Raw genomic sequence first — 23,607 nt, forward strand, 5'->3', positions numbered from 1 at the left:
AGAGAGACATGAACAAAACAACAGCAAAAAAGGTTATTATGCATTGAAGGTATATCTCTAAGTTATACTGAACACTTGCCCAGTGTCAGCCATGCAGCTCTCCCTTGCACTATCCAAACTTATGAAGTTGAAATGCAAGCCATACTTTTTATTGTTTCTCCTCTTCCACTGCACTTAGGTGTGGAAGGTATCTCAGGAAACAAGATGAGTTGTATTCTATAGGAAAACTTAATTGATCAAATAACAAAGGTAGATATAATTTGTAGCTCGAAATAGGTTTTAATATAAAACCTTAAGAGCCTCAGGCCTAAGCCCTCTGAGAAGACAGAGCTCATGAAGTCAAAATAAAACCAAAAAGTAAGGATGAAGACCAGAAAGAAATAGGAAGAACAAAGAATTTCTAGTAACTTCTTACTTGTTCATCCTACCTTTCTAAACTTGTCCTGGTTTAGCCTCTAACTCGTCTGCCATAATCCATTAATTTGTCTACTATGATAACATATTCCTACTCTCTCCAGGCAATTCTAAATTAGACAGACACATCCTGACATAGTGCTATTTTTTCCTCTATGACCCAGATGAAACCTTTTGACAGTCCTTGGAATCCTCAATACTGCCTTCTAAATTCCCACTCTATGGCCCTGGAGTTATGACAGAGGAGACAAACTGTGAATGGTACTGTGGAAATACGTGAGCTGCAGTAAAGGAACTCTAGCAATTGGGCTCCCCTCCACCCACATCAGGCTATTTTTCTTTTTTTCCCTACAGTATTTAAAAAGTAAAGTAGAGAGCAAGAGGCTGACATGCAGATGAGAGGCTACAGCAAAGAGCCACCCCAGCTTTTTAGGAATACTCGTATCTTTTCACTGGTTGTAGGCACTTAAGTCTGGAAAATATCTTTGGAATATGTCTTGTGTGTAAGAATGCATAAAAGATAACACCTTGCAAAAGTCAAACATACAGATTTAATAATGTGCAACTAATGAAGATGGTTTATAAATGAAATACCACCTACACATTTAGTTCCCTAAATATATTATGCTATTAATCATTAAAGTTAGATCTATAAGTACAAGTTTTCCATATGTGGAAAAGTAAATCTGTTTTTAAATTAAAGAGAAATTATCACTCTAATTCTTAAAAATAAAACTATCAGGGTAAAATTCAAGTGTAGCTGCTCATAGTCACTGAATAAACTTAAATTTGATAAAACATTTACGTTTCAACCAATGCACCTTTGTTGAAGCACATTTAGCTGAAATAACTTTGAGTCTGGTTTATTTCCATCACATATAGTACATTTTTCCAACAAGAGCATGTACATTCAATATAGAACATTTCCAGCAACAGTTACAGTCTTTCTACTTTCCTTTCACAGTATATTTTAGTGCAAAGCACTGGGAAGGGTAAATGTTTTTCTAGCTATAGAAGCATTTTATTATGACCTTGTGGATCTTCAACATTTTAAAATTTTATACAAAAAGTATATAGATGGACAGGGTCCCTCCTAAGTACAGGTGTGAACCTATATAAAAACATGGTATATTCTCTGCTGTACCTTTTAAAATTATAATTTGACAAAAATTACTAAAAAATAAAATATTCCCTAAAAAGTACAAAATATTGATACACAAAAACCTGCCCAATATTTCATAAAGATAGATGTACTTCTGTTTTTCCTAAAATCTTGATTACAAAAATGGACAAGAATTCATTATTTTCCAAATTTTACAGTAGGAATCAAATATCATCTAAAGTAGTCAAAGATTTTACTTGGGAGACAAAATTCAGGGTTTCACTCCCATTTTCCTTTTTTAGCAATATTTAAAGAAACAAACTAATATCATAAGAAGTCGTTGTGCATGGATTGTCTGCATCCATAAAATATCAGTAAGCTATTTACTACCTTCATATTAACATTAGTAAACGTGTAGTCTTAAAAAAAAAAAGAAACTGAAAAATTAAGTTGCATCTATTATTAAAGTGCTTTGTATAAAATTTAAAGAAAAAAAGGGGAATGCTTAATTTTCATAAAAACCTCAGATGTTTACAAATAAAAAGGGTAATGATCCATGGATGAAAATGAACTGGAACTTTCCTGTAGTATATATTTTAGAATGAAACTTTCAAACATTTAAGTGCTGGAGAACAAGTGAGAAATAAATGAATGTAAGAATAATTACAAATATTTAGTAGGCTAAATATTTATAATATGTTGATACTAATTTCTCTTTTGGTCCTAACATACACTCACTAGGAAATATATCTGTACAATCCAGATGAAAATTTTGCCAAATAAAGTGAAACAAAACTAAAATCACTAAGATATAGTCTTTTTGTCAATTAAAAATCACCAGTGGTGATATATATTCTTCAGGTTGTTGATCGCTTTAATCAACAAATTGTTTGGAAAACAAACTTTGCAACGTTTTTGTAGAAACTGTAGACCAAATGCACAAGGTCAAGGGTGGTTAGCTGATGGACTGTGATGACAATAGGTAATGTCACAGCTACTTGAAAGTGCTGGGAGAGGCAGTGCCTTAGAAACAAGTGGTTAGATGGTTATTATTTTAGTCAGAAAACAGCAGTTACAGTCGAATATTTATGAAATTGTTTTTCCTTTTTTTTCTCATAGTACCATTTGAAGACGTTTAGTGGTTCTAACACCAATTTAAAGTCTTTCCACAAAAATGAACTCCAAACCTTTTCGTACATCACTTGAAGTTATCTGAGGAGAAATGGGAATAAATGAACACTTTTGAGTTTACCAATAAAACCTTGTTTTTAAAATTACACAATAGTAAATGACTTCTAAAGGATGGTTTCATCTCAAGTTTCCACACAAATAAAAAATGTGGGATACTCAAACCACAACATTTAACCTACTCAGCACTCAAACTAAGTATACTGCTTTAAAACCTGAATCCAAAACTAATTTAATACTAATTAAATATATTAAATGCCTTAATGCAGGGAAACAGGTACTGAAGGTAAACTTTTAAAAATATAGAGACTTGCAAAAACAAGTATAGGAAGTCTATCCTTATTTTATATTGCATTTTAAAAATCTACATTCCAAAACCTTCTAAAAAAGTAAAATTTTTTTCTTTCTTCCCAATAGGGATTTTCCTTTTCTTACAACGCACAACCACAAAAAACCAAAACAAAACAAAAACAAAAAAAAAGCCCTACTTAATAATATTAACTATGTTGAAATGATCACAAAAAGTCTATTTAAAACAAAATGGAAAAGTAAGATTTGAAACCTATATATTCACTTTTTCCACAGATCAAAACTAAAAACAGTAACTAACGCATACTCCCAAGGAGAAGGAAAAAAAAAAAATCCAAACTTTTGTCTATAAAGTTTCCCCTTTGACTGGAAGCACTATGTTAAATGTAAATAATAAATGCTAATTGTTCTAAATTCAATTTGGGGATTTTTTTTTCTGAGTGCAGCACTTTATTTAGCCATCACAGATTAATTTTTACAATAATTACAGTGCCTCAAAAGACTTTCTTCCTCTAATTATAGCCTTCACAAATTCATTCTAATATATTCCACTTTTTCTACAATGTATTAATTAGTAGACTAGGTCACTAAACCGAATTAAACCTGTGCAAAGTTAGTTAAACAGAAGACTTCTACTGTAAACATAAGCCAATATAAATGTATATATTTTACAACACTGGGAGGAAAGCACTGACCCTGTGCCATCTACCTACAACTATATTGCATTGTCCTGTGAAAGATAAGTTCTGAAGTTAACTTTTGTTCCCAAGCCACTGGAATAAAGGTCACTGAAGAGGTAAATGCAATATGCACATTACTCTTGCAGTTCCCATTGCCATAAGATATATGGAAGCAAACGTGTTAAAAATGGAACCAGCTATAAATTATGGTCAAATGATTTTTTTAGTTCGATGGGGGGAAAAAAGCAAAACTCTGTAACTGTTCCTCACCAGACAAGAGCCTTAGATCTTGTACTTCGGCCTTTGGTTTTGTTTCCTTCAGGTGAATTGGAAGCATTTGCCTTATGAGTTTTCTTATGATGTTCAAGATAAGTCTTTTTGGCAAATGCCTTTCCACATTTATTGCATCTGTGAAGAGAAAAGTTTTTTGTGACTTTTACTTCAATACCAACGTCAGCTACTTCATACTTTTTACTAGGAGAGTTAGAAGTGCCATCATGTTTTGAATCACTATGTTTTGCCTCATCCCTCGAAGGGCCTCTTTTTGCCACTTTATTTAGAACAAAATCAATGGGCTTCTTTATAGCTCTGATCTCTAAACTGGCTGTTATTTTCCCAAGATAGCGGGATGACTTTTTATGAACCACAGTTATATGTCGTATCACATCACGCTTCCGACGAGTTTCATAAGTGCAAAGAGGACACTTGTAGAATTTAACATAAATGTTATTCCCATCTGTGTGCAACTCAATGTGTTTAGTCAAGTTCTGTTTGGAAGTAAACTGACGTTTACAAAGTTTACAGTAAAGTTGCTTAAAGTCAAAGCCAGCTGAAAGTTTTGGTTTCCTGGTTTTTTGCTGGCCACCTGCAGCAGAAGGACTAGTTGATTTAGGGCTTTCAGAGTCTTGTTTAACTTTATTTTTCTGTGCTGCCGGTGTGTTCTTTTTTTCATTTGAATGATTTGTTCCCTTTAATTCATTCTGTGGAGAATGGGTAATGGAAGGGGGTGAAGATTCTACAGAATCTGCTGGTTCAACTTTAACTTTTATTTCTGAACTGCTGGCAGTATTATTAGGGCCTTTCTCTCTTTTAGAGTTTGTTCCAGAAAGAGTTATCTTGTGGACAATTTGCATATGTCTTTTAAGCATTATTTGTGAACTATATTTCCTCTTGCAAAGAAGGCATTTGCATGCAGTTAAATTGTATTCAGCCTTTGAAGACGACTTTTGTTTTCGAGTCTTAAAAGATTTTTTAGGAGAAACAGAATCCAGGAACAAAGGTTGCCCAGGCTTTGTTGCTATATCAGGAGTAATTGAATCCCTCCTTAGTCCTCTATGAACTTCATCAAAATGCCTCCTTACATTCGCTTTTGTAGCAAATGATTTACAACATACTGGACAACTCCTACTTATTGGAACTAGAACATTCTTACTGCGTCCTTTAGAGGACTGGTTTGGATTCTTTCGCGTTTCAATGTACTTTTTTAGTTCTTCCATCTTTTTCTTGTGTACTTTTCGAATGTGACGACGAACACCTCGTCTGGAATTGAATTCTTTTCTACAAAGACAACATATCAACTGGTGACCAAAATCAGAATTGTCAGAAGTTTCCAAGTCAGGCTGTGATTCCTGAGGTTGCTCATCAGATGTAGGTGCAACTTCATCTGCAACAATCTCAACAGGAGGGGGCTCTACAGTTTCCACCTCTGTATCTGTAACTGGTACTGTTTTAGACTGTTCAGTGCTGGTTTCCTGTATTTGAACTTCGGTCTGTTCAGGAGTACTGCTTGACTCTGTGACTTCAGTAGGATTATCAGTCCTTGAAATATACTGAAACACTGCATTTTGATTAGTTTCTATGGGTTCTAGCTTAATAATATATTCTCGCTTGTCCACACTTGGATATATGGCTTCTAGGAGATCGTTTATGGCTTGGCTTTGTTTATCATTTACATCAGGAAGGTCTGTTAAGGAAAAAACAACATTTTAATCTGAAATAATGTGCCTGCTCTAGCTCTCTAAAATTTAAAAATGTATTATGAACCTCTACTTTAAAATTTATTACTGGTTTATATTTATTTTTAGAAGAGCATTATCTACTTTTCCGTATTTTAAAACTAGAATTAATTAAACTAAAATTAATTTAAAATCTCATCAATGTACACAAATGTTAAGGAATAAATGCAATCTGAAGAGCTACTTCCACTCCTAAGTGCCCTTAATACCAAATATATAAGCACATGAGTGTCCTAAACAATTAAAAACAATATTTCAAATTTTTAGTCTAAAATTTTCAGCCTAGCAAAGGCATATCAAAGTTCTCATAACTGAAGATGGATAAAACATCATGAAGAATGTACTATTATATATAAAAAGGATTCTTTTTTTAGAAAATATAACAGCATTCGTATTAACTTAATCCATAATAACCTAATCTACTTGTAGAGAGGGACACTTAAAGATCTTATGGAAATGAAAAAGATCTGTAGGATATAAATATGAATGACATGTAGACAAGTGTTTGCTATTACAGGGCTTCTCAACATGATACCATCCCATTCAAACAAGTGATTAAAAACTATAGATTTATTCCAAAAACAGAGCTAGTTTTATTTACTTGTGCAATAATTCATCCCCTATAGGCAACCAAATATTCCTACTATACCAGATTTACCTAACACTAGTTATGCTTCCACATACAATTCTAAAATCTAGCTACAAACACAGCATCAAATCTGATATTTAGAAAACAAGATTAATGATTCATTATTGCTCTTCTAGTAATCTTCCCATGTAAAAGGGATAAAGTAGTGTTTATAAGGATAACACTTTCACAGAAGTATTTCTAGAATGAGTATTGCCAAGAAAGGTATACAATAATCCAACAAATCCATTTATTTATATTTCTAAAAGTCAACTCTACACTAAAAACAAGAATAACTACCAGAAATATAACGAGTTTTCTACTAGTACTTTATTAAAAGATCAGATTTGAAACTAATCCCTACAGACTGCCTTTTCATTTATATCTCAATGATAAAAACAAGTATAATAAGATCTAACAGTACCAGGAAAGATTTCCAAAAATGAAATTTTTATTTCAACTATGTCCTATAGTATACTTTAAATCAGCTTCATGCTAGTAATTAAGTAGTACTTTTGATATTTGGAGTTTTCATTTCATTTCCATCCCAAAAAAGTTAAGTTGAAAAGTGCACAAACTCCACAATGCAACTATAGTATCAAACTGACAAAATAAGTTCTGTAATTTTTAAGTCCACAAAGAGTTAAACCCCTGAACAAGAAATAATGAAAGTAACCTATTACTTATTAAAATATTTTAAGGAATTTATATCAGTTCTTTAAAGCAAGAAAGTAATACCATTACATATACTGCTAACTTAATCATACAGAGGCAATATACTTAAGCCAACATACGGTTCCACGAAGACTTTATTAGCCTACAACCTGCCTTCATCACATAAAGCTACTTCAGATCTCAAGCCGGCCTATAACACAGTCTCATTTCTGATAAAATGATTGAGTTATAAATAAATTTCACTGCGAACAAAACTGATCTTCAAATCAAGACCCAGAAAAAAATAGAAAGGTTAATATTTTTTAATGCTCTTCACCATCCCCAAGAAATCAACTCATTTACTCATTCTTTGCTCTAACCTTCTCACTTAAGGATAATCTTAGTAAATTATCAGTCATATGTAACAAGTTGTTAAAAGAAGTAAAAATGAAAAATACCAATACCCCCTTTAAAGCACTCATATTTTAACTTAGACAAATCCTGAATATAAACTATATGGTCCATATAAACATTCAAAAACAATAGCCAATATCTTAATATAAATAAATATACTCATAAATCGAACCTCATATATCTTTAGAAAAACCCAAGTAAAAAATATGAAAGTACCTAAGAAAATGAACATTAAGTCTAATATTTAATTTTATTCCCCATCATTAAATTATTGATACCATTTTAACACAAACGTCCAGCTGCAGTATAAGAATACTTAACTATAAAATGTATAACTGAACATATGAATAAAACTTACTGTCATCCATCTGGAGACTTGGTGGGCAGTAGAATTTTTTATGGGTAATTAAATTTGGTAATCCTCTGAAGAGACTGCGGCATAATTTACATTCAAAAATAGTGTCCACGTCTTTTAATAAAATGTGCTTAAGTTGTTTAGTTCCTAAAGGAAAAAAGAAAATAAAACTTAACACAAAAGGTAACTTTAACGTACATTTTTAAACTGGGCAACCACTGTTGACAATCCAAAGTGCAATTACACTTTGCAAACAAAATACAGGCATTGCCAATTTCCACCATTTGTATTCAGAACTAAGTTATAAACTAAATTCTAAGTAAAATTCTATCATCATCTGGATATTATGACAGCTAAAATTGATATTCTTTTTCTAATTCAGCAGCCAATCAATTCTTAGAATATCCCAACAGTGGTTCCAACACCTGGCTGATCATCACAATAAACTGGGAATAAAGATGTACATGACCCACCTCTAGAGATTCTGATTCAATAGATCTGGAAGGGGAAAGAAGAATTAAACATGCCCCTCCCCCCCAACCCCTTACTCCTTGCCAAAGTTTCTGGCTGGTTCCTATAGCTCCCTTCTGCATTAAGACATGAACATGGAGTTCTGTAATATGTTTTCCCCTGATTCCTTAAAAAAAGTCAAAACTGTGTCACAAGATTGCCTGTGACTTTTCTTTAAACTCAGCTCAAATTACTTCAGGTTCTGGGCCAACATGGAATTATGGTCATTGAGTGTCAGAGTAGAGAATCCTTATCCATAATTTGAATTTTGCTTAGGCCTCTTGATACCACTATAAATTTATTCAAAGCCTTTCTCCCTCAAAAACTCACTCCAAGTGCAATTAATTAAATATTGATAGTTTACAGTTTAAACTAATTTAAAGCCTGTCTTCCCCACTAGATTATAAACTCCAAAGCAGCCAAGACCAAACCTGTCTTATTTATAACTACAAAGTATTCAGCTCTAGCAATGCTCAATAAAGATTAGTTGAAGAAATGCCACTGATATAGGGAATCTAAGCATTATGACAGAAGATCAAAAGGCAGGAAAAAAAATAAATGGCATTGAGCATCCAATCTTTAAAATAAAAACATCCACCAGGAATAAAACACAAATAGAAGATCTTTTATCATTATTTCCTACAGGTTTTTGCCACAGATAAATAGACAAAATTGATCTGCCATGCTTTACTAATTAATTAGCCTTTAATTTCCTCAAATAAAAAAGATGCTAATAATATTGACTTCAAGAGGAAAAAACAAATGTGTCCTGAAAAAAACTTTAAAACTATCTATCTTCCATCATGCCACAGGTACTTGACACTCTGTTAAGCTCTGGGACTACTAAAGAGTAAACACACTATACTATCCATCTTGTAAAATGAACAAACCAAACCAAACCTATCTTAGAGAATCATGAAAGAAAATACGAACCTAAATCCCAGAAAAATTAAATTACACATCTGGATTTCTACTGGGAAAAAATATAATGAAATCATCTCCACCATTTCTCAAATCCAAATCAATGGTTTACTGCACTAAACCATATTACCACAAAATCAGAAAACATAAACTTAAAAAGATTCAAAGGACAGCCTGAGTATTATTCTTTATATAAAAGTAAATTCATACACACAAACACACACACACACGCACTTTCTTAGTCCACTTCACGTAACAAAATATACTGGCAACAGACTGCTAACATGTTTAGTTCATAGTTCATCTCCTAAGTGACTGACAAACTATGAGAGGTAGACTGATGACAAAAATATTTTATTTTTTAAAATAAATAAAAATCTTTATTCAACGTCAAAGACAGCTTTAGAAAAATTCAGTATTACTTTACTCGCCATAACCTCCAACTTTTATAACCAACGTGAAAGGGAATAGATTCTGATAAGGTTTTGATCCATAAAGTGAGTATATAGGGAAAATCAATTTTAAGATAGAAAAAAAAAATGCTTAAATGTGAAATATATTAGATAACCTCTCTAACATATCTACATATAATTCCCGAGTATAGTTAAGTGTAGCACCAGTAAGAAGAAAACATAGAAAATTTTGCACACTTTAATTCTAAATTGAAATACCTGCCAGACCCATACTAAAGATTCAATTCTGCCTTTAAAGATAGTCAAAAAAGATTGAAGAGGAATGCAAAAACAAGCTGAACTACATTTAACTTAAGAACTCAACTGAAGATTTATTTTTTTTTTAAAGATTTTATTTATTTATTTGAGAGAGAGAGAATGAGAGACAAAGAGCATGAGAGGGAGGAGGGTCAGAGGGAGAAGCAGACTCCCTGCCGAGCAGGAAGCCCGATGCGGGACTCGATCCCGGGACTCCAGGATCATGACCTGAGCTGAAGGCAGTCGCTAACCAACTGAGCCACCCAGGCGCCCTCAATTGAATATTTAAATAGAAAGTATGAGGTTATACATAAAAAACAGTTACTGCTAAAAATGTAAGACTGCATCCCTAAATCAGAGATCTCACTTTGTCCACCAGGTTCTCTCAACCATAAAAATTAATTAAAAATTTAAAAATCTATACAGAGAGATACTCTTTAGTCCTAGTTATAGAACTAGTTATACTCAGCAGAGTGTATATTCGTTTCCAATAGCATCCCCCTAAAAAAATCTCTGGCTCTAACCTTAACTCATCAATCTTATCATTCACAAATGCTTCCCCCACCGCACCCCACCTACACATACACATACACACATACAAGCACAGTTGTGCTGATGCAGGTACATCAAATTTCTTTCAGAGCCACGGGTTCACCAAATTGTTTCTCTCTCTCTCTCTCACTTTCCAGGCCTTCACCTATGTTTTTTTTTTCCTGTCTATAACAATCTCCCACTTCCCTGGTCTGGCTCACTTCTAGTAATCCTTCAAACTCCGGGGCACCTGGGTGGTTCAGTTGGTTAAGCGACTGCCTTTGGCTCAGGTCACAATCCCGGAGTCCCAGGATCAAGTCCCAGGATCAAGTCCCAGGATGGTGAGTCCCAGGATCGAGTCCTGCGTCTTGCTCCCTGCTCAGTGAGAAGTCCGCTTCTCCCTCTGACTCCCCCCCCCCCCCCCCCCCCTCCCCCCCCTCCCTCCCCCCCTCTCTCAAATAAAAAAAATCTTTAAAAAAAAAAAAAAAAAATCCAGGTTAGAAGTCGCATCCCCCAGGAAGCCTTCTGATTCCTGTTTTTTGTTACGAATTCTTCACCCCTACTCCCACAGCACCCTATACATCCATACTATATTATCCCACTATCTTGTAATTAATTATTTTTCTGTAATCCCATTAAACTGGAAGCTCTAAAAGGACAGAGAAGATACCTTTAATGCTCACCCACTATATTCCCAGCCCTCAGGACTATGCCTGATTGAAGTTTGCTAAATGACATACTAGACAGCTTTATGTTTAAGGAAACGTTCTCTATAAATTAGATTTTTTTTTTAGTCTATATAAAGTTGCCTGGTAAGTCAAAAAAGAGACCTCAAAGATTTTCTAATTCAACTTATACAATTTACAAATGAGAAAAATAAGATGTTGCCCATTCCATAAATACGGACAATAGAAGTTTTTCCCTAAGTTAGTTTTAGTTACCATTTAAGGTGTTGTTGTTTTTCCCATGTGGTCATAATGGTCTCGTCAGCTACCATTTTGTGACTGCTTTGCTTACGAACAATTAGACACAGCCAATCAACAGCGCCTCTGTCAATAGCTAAAACTTTCATCACCTGAGACAACAGACATGGTCATCTAGACAGCAACATTAAGTTCTTCCACTGCCCTGGATCCTGAAAGAGACCCATGCAATCTTACTACTAATTATTCCTTTTCCTATATTAGTAACTTTTTCTTGCCCTGGGTTTTAAAACTATCTTAGAAATCACTGTTTACTGATTACATAGATCATTAATCAGTATCTTTCAAAAAAAAAAACACAGCCCACTAAGGGTAAGGCTTTTGATGCCTAGAAATTAACTAATTAGTGAATATTTCAGATTCTCATAATAGGTGCTCAGTAAAAATTACCTAAACCTCATCAAGGGTTTAGTCATGTGCTATTCCTTAATATCAAATACATTGTATGTACTGAGAAAAATGTTTACAAGATTTTTTTTTAAAGGAATCAGTATTCAGTTTTACATTAGGATGGATGGCAATCACTTTACATGATGTGATATTAATTCTAACTCTTCTGTGCCAAAGATAAGCTTTCATTTTTTCCTTAATATATGGATATGTTGGTCAATGACCATTTTAAGTTGTAGCAATAATGATTTTTAAATGGTATACTGCTTGCTTTATGATGATTCACACATGAGCTCAATCATTTTTAGCATGACTGTTTAAACACAGTATCATCTCAACACTGCAAGCAAATCTGTAACTCCTGTCAAAACTGATTTCCAAGGCCAGTATATGAAGGAAATTTCTAACTGATCACCCCTTAACAAAAGTTCTTAAAGGTTAAAAAATAGGGAAAACTTAAGAAAATTTAAATTGCTTTCTTAAAACCACCTGCAAGAGTTGGTTTAAAAAATTACTAAGTTAGGGGCACCTGGGTGGCTCAGATGGTTAAGTGTCTGCCTTCGGCTCAGGTCATGATCTCAGGGTTCTGGGATTGAGTCCTGCATCGGGCTCCCTGCTCAGCGGGAGTCTGCTTCTCCCTCTCCCTCTGCCTCTCCCCCTGCTTGTGCGCTCTCTCTCTCTCTCAAATGAATAAATAAAATCCTTTAAAAAAATTACTAGGTTAATTATGGAACACTGCCACATACTACAATAAATTTAGAAGCAGAATAAAATTATTCTAGTGCCTACTTGGTGAATCTTTAAGTTTAGTCTCACAAACATTTATTGAACACCTATTAAATATGAGGTTGCAATGCTATTCACTGGAAACATGGGAGTGAAGGATCTGATCTGTGCCCTTAAGAAGTTCCCAGACTAATATAAATGTCTGCTCTTCTAGGAACATAGCCTCAGATGACATTCTTTGAGAAGAATGTAAGAACAACAAATCAAACAAATCTACATCTGTCTTATTCATCCAAAAAATATCTAGTCTGATTTTAAACTTCCTACTATTGTTGTGTAATAACCAAAAACAAAACCCATATCATATAACACTCTCTTATCTTATGTATCTCTGATAAATCACATTTCCATCCTAAGTTTTTGTCTACCGAGTCAGGACTGAGGCATCGCCATCCAGGAACAGCTTACACTAAATGCAGGTAATGTTGTTTTAAACAGTACAAAACCAAAACGAAACAAACAACTCTTCTAAGATGTTAAATGACCAAGCCCAAGATGATAATGACAAGAGCAAATACAACACAAAGCTAATTCTCATTTTTCACTACCATTTACTCCTCCCTAAGAGTCAGAAAAGATGCCCTTCCTTGCACATAGCAGTATTTTATAGACAGATAATTATATATTATCTTTTTACAATATATTTCAAGGTTTCAAAAAAACGATGTCAACTTCACATGAAAGACCAGTTTTGAATACCAGACTAAATAATTATCCTTCTCTTTTCTCCCCATTTTTCTGTTTCTAATCTTAGGGCATTCAATAGCTCCTTTGCCTCCACCAGAAGATTAAGAGACTAAGAAAGAATATTAAGCTCAATTAAATCGATTTTAATAAATGTCTCGTGGAAGTACACCTTTTTTGTTGTTGTTACTTACAATTCTGTTTCAGTTCAGGGAGAGAAGTCAGGAAGAAAGGAAGCTAAAATAAAAGTGTCAATAAAAAGGAGAGAAATTTGAAGACACCAAATCACAGATGTGATCCTAGAAGGATTAACAGAGCTAAGGCAGCGCTCTAGCAAAAGGCAGGGCCCAGTCAAGATAGTATCAGAAGCCAGGGATACAGAGCAAACAGCATGTCTCAAAGTCATCCAACCATCAGGGATGTCAAGAGTACAAAATCTGTAGGTTGGAGCAAAATAGGCAGCCTTCTAAAAAAAAAATGAGGTATTTCTCTATGGACAAATGTCAAACAACAGTGAAATGTACTGTTAATAAAGCAAAAATACGTAACAGTGTGCAGACTCAGCTACCGTTCATACTGGGGAAAAAAGTGAGGGATATATGCTTGTATATGTACATAGGGTCTCTGGAAGAAGACCCACAAATCATGTAGCAGTGGCTGCCTGAGCAAAGAGACTTATTTTTGTATTTTTATATATCCTTTTATACTTCCTTTTTATTTTTAAACCACAGGCACTTATGACTTAATTCAATAATATTACTTATTCCAATATAGGAATATTACTTAATTCCAAAAAGAAAAATCTATTCAAATTAATTTACAAATGAAGCAGCCAGAAATAAAAAGATTATCAGAGGTCAAGAAAGAGTTATCATTTAAAAACAGAAAAACAGTCCAAAGCAAAAACTGAAATGTGAAGCAAAGAGAACAAGTCAAACTGATCAAGCAGTTAGTACAGCACATGTGGGGCTGGTAGACCTAAAAAAATGAGTTAACTCCTTCCTCAGCCTTTTAGGAACTTCCAGCTTGGGCAGGAATTAATACCAGGTCATAGACAGCCCAGTGTAGACAGGAGGTGAGTCACTTAGAAATGATACAGTAGCTGAAGACAACTATCTGAGCTTAAAGATTAAGCTAGATATCCTAACACATTACTAATGTCCCACCTGACTTGGCCTCTATAGGTTAACAAGAGCAAAAGCATAGACTTCAAAGAGTTCTTTAAATGCAATGTGTGTGACCCAGCTATAATGGAAAGAGTCTAGAAAGGAATGAGTCATTGAAGGTGTGGTTGGGAGTAGAATGGGACCAGGAAGAACTTAGGGGTAAGAATGGATCTTCGTCCCTAAGTCATGTGGCCAAAACTTCCATTCTATCCTCCCAAAGTTTCAGTCAGCCAGGGCTTGGATACTTCAGTGCTAAAGAACTACCTTAGCAAACTTTAGATTACACAGATATATAAGAGATTATAATCTTGAGGAAATTAAAATTGCTTAGTTCTGAGACACATTAACAAAGTAAAAGAATTCCTTTTTTTAAATCCAAAGTAAGTTCTTTGTCCTGCTAAGCATATTTCTAAATCACTTCTAATTTAAATTATTGGGTACTCAGAGTTAAATTTATAGTATTTTCAGAATTTACCTAAATAAAACATAACTCAGAAGGCAAATTTGAATTTGAAAGGTCAGAAGGGGACATTTAAAAAAGAACATTTTACCCATTTCACAGACCCTTTTCTTTAGATTGTAAGGAAATAGGAAATACAGAAAACAGACATGAGCACAGTGCAAAAGGAAAACAATTAATATCATTTCTAAATATTCATCTTCCAAAGTTAAACACGGATTTTGAGAACAGGATCTTCTTGAAAAAGTATATTTTACAAGACAAAGCATTTATGATGAACCAATTCTAACTTCTTAATCAAATAACACTATAATAAAGTGAAGTAGTATAAAATAATCTTATTCATTCCAAATTTTGGATTTTAAAAAAGAAACCTATAGGGGTGCCTGGGTGGTTCAGTCAGTTAAGCTTTGACTCTTGATTTCAGCTCACGTCATGATCTCAAGGTCGTGAGATTGAGCCCCGCATCCGCCTCCACACTGGGTGTGAAGCCTGCTTAAGATTCTCTCCCCCTCCCGCCCCTCTCTCTCCCTCTCTTAAAAAAAAAAAGAAAAGAAAAAAATAACTAAAGCAAAGAACATAACTAAATGTGAAAAGCTACTACCTTCATTTCCATGAGAAAGAACAAAAAGAATTATCTACTAAAAGTAGCTAAAAAAACTCTTACTATGACCAGAAACTAACCATTCTTCCATTATGCCAGAAATATATTATAAATACTGCCCCTAGTAAGTAAAATTTTAATTGTATTTATCATAGGAAAACCTGACCTATCAGTTACTTCTGTTAATGAAGGGCAACTATCAAAAATAAAAACAACAAAAAACATCCTAAAATAGGTTATACCACCATTCAACATGAGCAAGGCATGGGTATACACTCAATACTTACTGAATTAAATATACATAAAAGCAATGCCATGAGGACTATAGATTAAAAATCCAAGAAACAGATCTCAAAAAGTCAGAAATAAAAACAATTTTTATTTCAGATTAAGGAGCAATCTATTTCTTAGATCCTAAAATAAAGCAAATATATACTATTTCTCTTTACAATGACTTAAAAACAAGCACCTCAAAGCATTTATCAATACAAAACAAGTGGTTACATATAAATACCTTTTCCTTTTAATCTCAGAAATTTTTCATTAAAATAGTAAGCTTTAGAATAATAACAAAAGATATTCTAATCATTTAAGTTTCCATCAGTTAGGTGTCCCATCAATCATGTGTGTTTGCTTATTTATATCTGACTCAACAGTCTGCAATGTCAGAGAAGACAAATCTACAAAAGGTGGATAAGTGGATCATAAGAATCACAGCAACCTAAGATTTTACTGAGAAAGGAGTTCCAGCAGTTCTCAGTCATATATATGTAGTAAGCAACACCTATTTTAAAGCACTGGACTGCAACTGCACATTATTATACATGCAATTGTTATAATAATCTAATAGAAAGTAAAGCTAAACAAATGTATCCAAAGAGACCAGGGACTGGAGTATTTTTCCTGTCTTGTGCTCTATCAAAGATGTTGAAACTCCAGGGTTAGGCAGGAGAAGGTGAGTCACATAAACAGAGACGATAAAGTAATTAATCTAGAACAAGTGACATCTCAGACATTCTGAATAAATAATCTACTCTGCCAATGCTTATAAAGACCCAGTATAAGATACTAGTGCCCATTGAGGGTTTACAAAGATATGCCAAAAAATAACAATAAATTGTTAAGAAGAGGCACATTACTAATAAAGATACCACATATATTTCTGTAAATCATACTAAATAATTTTATTTCTATATTAATATATAATATATAGTACTGACAAAGAATCTAGATCAAGTCAATATTTATTCATCACTTTTTAAAAATATGACAATTAAAAGTATTCTATAAAACCAATGTATACATTTTAATATTTTTTAACAATTAATTCTAAGGATTTCTAGGTAGTTTTTAACTATTATGTGAAGATTGAAAAATACATCCTAAAACATTCATACCTGATCGAAAGCACTCAATTATTTGTTGAATACCAGATTTGGATGTCTGTAGTGGTTGCTGTAACAAAGGAGCATCTCCAGGTTCCAGGATATAAACTACATGGAAGACAAACACCCACCCCAATCCCCACAAAAAAAGGGTTATTTAAATCATTTACTATTGAAGTAAAACAATGGTTTGCTACAATCATGTTAATGATAATCACACTTGTTCGTATATACTTCACCATCATCTTTGTAAGGCAAAATGAAATAATGGGAACAAAAATAACTAAAATTATTCTCAATTCAAGGCTAAATTAAAGCTACTTAAGGCTTCAAATGCAAAAATTTACTATTTTGGTATTATTTACTACATATTCGTCATGTTTGCCTTTTTATTCCCCTTGAAGAGGACCCTCTATATTTAATCAAAATTCTAGGGCAATGATGTCCTAGCCACATCTCATAAACCATTCCAGAACCCTCTGGACAATCTAGTACAGCTCTCTGGGCAATTATGAGAGCAAAACTCAAAAACCACTCACTGCCTAAGGAAAGAACTAGTGAAGTGCCGAATGACAGATGTTCAAGAATGTTCACTGCAGCACTCTGCAGCACTGTAAATAAGAAAGAAAAAATTTCAAACAACTTAAAAATCTCTCAATAGGAACCAGACTAAATAAACTATGAAATATCCCTACAACAGAATCCTTCACGGCTGTTAGAAAGCATGAGCTAGATCTACATGATCTAGATCTACATGTACCAACAACAAAGGATGTCAATAATAGATTGTTGAGCAACAAAAACAGGTTAAAGAATATGATTTCACTTATATTAATATATATTTCAATAGGTACAGAAAGAAAGAAATTTAATGTTTATGTGTGTGTATGTACAGACACTAATATAAACACAAAAGTCTGGTGGAATACCAACAAAACAAGGGTTCTGTCAGGGTGGACTTTACGGGGTGATTTTAATTTTCAGTCTCATACTTCGCTAGTGCTTCAGAGCCTGGGCTTTTAGAAGTGTGCATGTTAAAATACACACACACACACTTTTATAATAAGTAAAAATAATATTCCACTTTAAAAATAAAAATTTTCATTTTCATATAGAGAGGTTTGCTTTCCAAAATTCTCAGATTCGGGGAGCCTGGGTGGCTCAGTCGTTAAGTATCTGCCTTCGGCTCAGGTCATGATCCCAGGGTCCTGGGATCGAGTCCCACATCGGGCTCCCTGCTCTGCGGGGAGCCTGCTTCTCCCTCTCCCACTCCCCCTGTTTGTGTTCCCTCTCTCGCTGTCTCTCTCCCTGTCAAATAAATAAAAATTTAAAAAAAAAAAATTCTCAGATTCACAGTATAATTATATAATAAATTAGATTATGATGATATGAAACAAGGTAACTGAAAAGGAGAAGTTTTTCCATCAGATACCAAATAAAGAAATGGTTTTTGGTAGAGAAAAACCAGTCACTTTAATTCACTTTTTTCAATATGTTATAATGTTCTACTCAACTATTACTATCTTAACCCAGGATCATCCACTCTGTGGGAAAATAAGGAGGATTACATCAATAAATGTGTGCTGCTACTGCTTCAGGACCTGGTCTTGGGCAGCATTTAGCTTTCTGATAAGGAAGCTAAAGCTGCTCTCCTATGTGTATAGACACAGCCTTAGATTCTCTGTTAAGGCTTCAAGTCTTGTGCTCAGTGTACACAAGTGGGAGGAACTGTCTCAGGACCAAGTCATCTTATTAAGTACAACGTTCCCAATTTTAAGACATACGTTAGAGGAGAATTTTAAATGAATTAAGAACATGCACACACCCACAACTCATTTTGAGAACATCTGACATTGGCACTACCTGCAGCGATTAAAAATATAAAGACTCCAGACCTGGACTTACTACACTGAATTTTTTTTCTGACATTTACTAGATACAACTAAGGCAAATCAAACTCTCTGATCTCTTTCTCATCTCTAAAATGGGGATAATAAAAGTATCTAAATCATAGGGTTGTATGAGGATTAAATGAGCTAATGCAGGTAAACTGGTTAAACAGAGCCTGGGATATATGTTCAATAAATGTTCTATCACCACCACCACCACCACCACTGCCACCACCATCATCATGTACAAATCAATTGCTTTCTGACACCAAAAACTGAAAAACTGTTTCCAAAATCAAAGAGAAGTAGAATTCAATCCTTTAAAGATGCAATAGCAGAAGTTTGTAAATAGACTGATGATACCATTTATTTGGATTAGATGGATCTCTTTTCACTATTTGTACAAAACAACTGATGACTGTTTATAAAAAAAATAAGAGAGGGTAGAAAATGTACAATTGTAAAGAACTAAAAGCAACAAGGTTTGGCTCTATAAGTAGCAAGAATTCTAGAAAGGGAAAATTAAAAAAAAAAAAAGTAATGACTAAGGGAGGGATATGGAGAAAAATGGAAACTTGTCCTTAGAGTCCCCTTTCCTCATTTAAAAATGCTCCAGAAAACTTTCTTTAATACGCCAGCTTCCATTTCCACATGAGAACATCCGATTTCAAAGCTGCAGCAAAATTTTGTTACCTAATCACCTTCAGAACACTGCTACCACTAGACACATCAACAGCCTGAGACACCATTCAAAATAACCCCAGAGTTAGCTTAGTTATCCATGGACACATCCACTTAGCATAGAGATCTGTGTAGTTACCACTGTAAAAAAAAAAAAAAAAAATGATTCTTCATTTGAAAACATACTCTCAACCCTAAAAAACTTTATATATTAGTATTTTATAAAAGTTTCCTCTCATATACCCTATCATCCCTCCCAAGATCAGTTTACACGACCATTAGGAAAAAAGCCATCATCGTCCTCCAATCAAAACACCCAAACCCTCAGAAGTTAACATCTGTCTTTACATCCTTCCAAGAACACACATCCCAGAATCAAATACCTACTTTTGTTAATAGTCTCTCCTACCGTAAAAAAAAGCCCCTTAAAATAAATTTCTGCTTATGATGTCTGGGATTTACTTACAAATAATAGAGGGTAGGGAAGTAGTAGGAGGGTGGACAACAGAACTGTGCAGAAGGGAGAATAGAGACGAAAAGAGATTGTCCATGTATTGACGTGTTGAGTTGTGTGATGCTTACAACAGGTTCCTTACACCATTCTCTCTACTTTTGAATGTTTGAAAGGTTCTGTAAGAAACAGTCTTCAAACATAACTAAGAAAGTACTTTACATACACCGACAGGCTTCTATCACCACCCTTCACTACAAATTGACCCATCCTATCAAGGCCTCCTCAGGAACACACTGCTCAGGGACCAGCCCCACTATTCATGATTCAAAAGGGGCTAGACCTCTGATGATTGCCCATTAAAAGAATTTCTCAAACAGCATGCCATCTTCTTCCCTCCATCTAAAGACATCCTCTTTTAAAAACTAACCTAACATATTCCTCGCAGTACTGAAAATATCCTCCCACACAGGACTAACCTTCCTCTGAAATAATGACAATTAACTATTCTATAAGTTAACAAACTTCTAGCTTTCCACCGAACTAATCTTCAGAAAGTGTTTAATTCTAGCTAAGAAGCAAAGAAACATGAACTACTTATGATCTGGTAGTCTGAAAAATAAACTGCACTGAAGAAGTTTCTGGTAAAAGAAAGTTTAATTTTTAAAATTAATGCAACTTATAGGATTTCTTGTTAATGAGGGAGAAAAAAAGCAAAGAAGTTCCAATACATATTAAAAAGTTCAACTCTGAAAAACATCCTTAAAAAGACATTAAAGTCTCTAGAAAACTTTAATTATCAGAATACACTAAGCTATGGTCACAAATTATTTATTTACTTGTCTATTTCTTCCCACTCAAAAGTTTTATGAGGGAATGACCTCATCAGTTTTGTTCACAACTTACATGCCCATTGCCTTGGACAGTGCCTAGCACCTAATAGGTGCTCAATAATAATTTGCCAAAGAAATAAAGAAATAAATGAACACATTAACTTCTTCCTAAGTAAGTAGTTTTATTTAAAATGATTTCATTAACTAATTCAATTTAAATGACTTGAAATGTTCTCAAATAAAAAACTAGAATAAAAGGTCAGTGGAACACAAGTATAAAAGGCATTCACAGCCTTCTACTTCAAAACTAACTCCATTCAATATTTGATAAAGTATAAATGACACACAAAATACACAAAATATGCAGTATGCAGGGGTGCTGAAAATAGGTCATGGGCAGTTGAACAGAAACTGGATCCATCCTGGGACTATATTATTAGCAGAGGTAAGTTATGACTGATTTCCAGTAAACCAGTGGGGAGATAGGGCCATAGTACAAATTTTTTCTCATGTGTATCAAAGTTTTCTGAAAATGGGAGTTCTTCTTCTTTACCACTGCCATTTTTTCTCATTAGTCTAAAAAGTTCTCTACTTGAACTCTACTGTGACAAAACCAAGTACATTAGAGCAGTTAACATACTCCCAACAAAAAAAAAAAAAAAAAAAGCAAAAACATAAAGAGTCCTAATAACTTTTAGGTCAAAAATAATGATAAACACCTGCCTTTAAACTAGAATAGAATAGCCTTTGTTTGGTTTAGTGACATATGTATTCAATGTTTCCAAGTTGTACCTCTAAATGTTTGTGACAAAACTCATCAAGCTTCTGATAACTAGAAAAACTCAAGTTTATATACCACATTTATCAGATTAAAGTTTTCTAATATTCAAGAGACTCGAAAAAGGAACTTTTTCATTCCATAAATCCAAATAAAAACAGTTCTACTGAATAAACTATCCTAAAAATACTTATGTATTCTACCTGAATAACCAGATTTTTTATTTTGCAATACAATATATTCTGTGCAAGAAAATTTTTAAAGGTTGCAGTCAGCAAAACCTGATTGTTCCAACAAGCTGCGTTTAACAAACTTTTTTAGCCCAACTAAACTCATTTTTAGGCTTTAACCACTATTCCCTAATAAACATGCGTAAGAAACTTAATTTTTAAAAGTTTAAATGAATCCACTTTCACGAAGACATACTAGCATTCAGCTACCTATTTTCTTCCCTGTCTTCAGTTTTAAACATTCAAAGGACACGGGGGTATACTACTAACTGCAGGCTACCTCGAAAGAAGGAAAAGGGACTGAGTGATTGATCTTGTGGAAAAGACTGAAGGTGACACTTGCAGTACTTTTTTTAAGGGATCAAGCAGGGGAGACCTCTTGTTTGTACAAGCTTTTAGCTTCATAACTAGTTTTATGCTGGGGAAAATTACAGGCTGCTTACTTAGAAATGACTTCTTGGGCAGGAGGAAAAGAAAACTGGGAGGAAAACACAAGGCAGAGTGGCTCTGACGGAGGGCAAAGTAAACTGGAGGAGAAAGGAGTATACCTGGTTCACAGCATCCGTGATGATGGTGGTCAGTCTGACAGTATTTGTCCCTTAAAGGCATTTTCAGTGGGCGAGACCGACTTTCCTTTCACTGTAAGAAGCTCTTCATTGCGGCTTGGCTGTTGAAAGAAGCACAAACCCGTCACTCACCCTGAACTTCCTGGGGGGGCTCTGGCTCTGTTTTCCAGATACGTTCCCTCCACCCGCCCTCCGTTTTCCCTCCACGGACCCGTACCTTCCTCTAGAACCTAAAAAAGAAAAACGCACGGAGGCTTCTGCAGCCCAAACTCCCGCACAGGTTCATCGCCCGACCCGGAAACGCAGCCTGGGGCGCGCAGCGCAAGGCGAGGGCCTGGCCGGCTGCGCGGGCGGCAGCGGCCTCGCCGGCCCGGGCGGGCGCGCGCGGAGACGGAGGCGCGGAGCGCGGCGGGCACGGCCGGCGCCGGGGCCCGCGGAGCGGCGGGCGCGGCGACAGGGGCGGTCGAGGTGCGGCTCCCGCCGGCGGCCGGCCCTCGCCGCGCCCTCCCGCCACGCACGTGCGTTGGGGTCTCCGCGGCGGAGCCCCCGTACCCATAACCAAGTGCGCCCAACTTACTTAACTCCTAGGGCGGGCAGGCGGAAGGAAGGCAGGCAGGCCGGGCAGCCGCAGGGACAGCCTGGCGTGGGAGGCGGCTTCGGGCCCCACCTGGCGCAGGCTCGGCACACCACGCGAAGGGAACCGGGGTTCGGGCCCGACGCGCTCCCAAAGAGTCCCCGCCGCCGCTGACGCGGAAGCGCCACAGCTCACCACGTCCCTCCGCGGCCCGAGGCGACGGCGACGGCGGCGGCGGCTCACGGCGTCCCTCCGCGCTGTGGAGCTGGGCGGGCGGGCGGCGCGCGGGCGCAGGCAGTTGACAGGAGGAACCGCCCCGCAGAAGCCGCCGCCGCCACCGAAGGAGCCGGAACCGGAGCGGGCAGGACCTGGGCGCCCCTCGCCGGGGCAACGGCTGCCCGCCGGAGCCCGGCTCCCCCCGAAGCGCCGCTCCACCTGCAACGGTCCCTCAGGCTTTTGGAGAGGGGCGGGGAAGAATGGGGGTTCCCCCCCACCTTGGGCCTTTTTTGGTAGTAGTTGTTGTTTCAGGAAACTTTATTAAGTCAGTCTCTCTCTTTCTCTGTCTCCCCCTCCCCGAAGAGCCTGAGCTACCGCCGCGGAGCGGGTAGGAAGGGGGAAGCAGAGACTCTCCCGCAGCGACAGGGAGCGACTGACTGACCCCGGACGGAGATGGGGCGAGGGCAGGAAGTGACAAGCTCTCGGAGTGGGTGGGGGGA

General features: G+C 36.0%; 1 protein-coding gene across 4 annotated transcripts; it reads right to left on the reverse strand.

Annotated features, from left to right (window-relative positions):
- Positions 1-768: 768 nt before the first annotated feature.
- On the reverse strand, positions 769-23,467 carry ZNF800 (zinc finger protein 800). 4 transcript variants are annotated; one of them, XM_035021046.1, is made up of 6 exons: positions 22,895-23,467; positions 22,300-22,418; positions 16,902-16,997; positions 7,763-7,906; positions 3,964-5,656; positions 769-2,728 (listed from the first exon to the last, which is right to left on the reverse strand). In XM_035021046.1, coding segments are annotated over exons 2-6 (1,995 nt in total). In that variant the 5' UTR covers positions 22,361-22,418; positions 22,895-23,467; the 3' UTR covers positions 769-2,727. The 4 variants fall into 4 exon arrangements, with proteins under 4 accessions (XP_034876937.1, XP_034876935.1, XP_034876936.1 ...); XM_035021044.1 differs by having other exon boundaries at positions 769-5,656; XM_035021045.1 differs by lacking the exon at positions 22,895-23,467 and adding an exon at positions 22,535-22,552 and having other exon boundaries at positions 769-5,656.
- Positions 23,468-23,607: the final 140 nt, after the last annotated feature.

Source organism: Mirounga leonina, unplaced genomic scaffold, assembly GCF_011800145.1.
Source record: "Mirounga leonina isolate KUSES-001 unplaced genomic scaffold, KU_Mleo_1.0 Mir_174, whole genome shotgun sequence".
NCBI lineage: Eukaryota > Metazoa > Chordata > Mammalia > Carnivora > Phocidae > Mirounga > Mirounga leonina.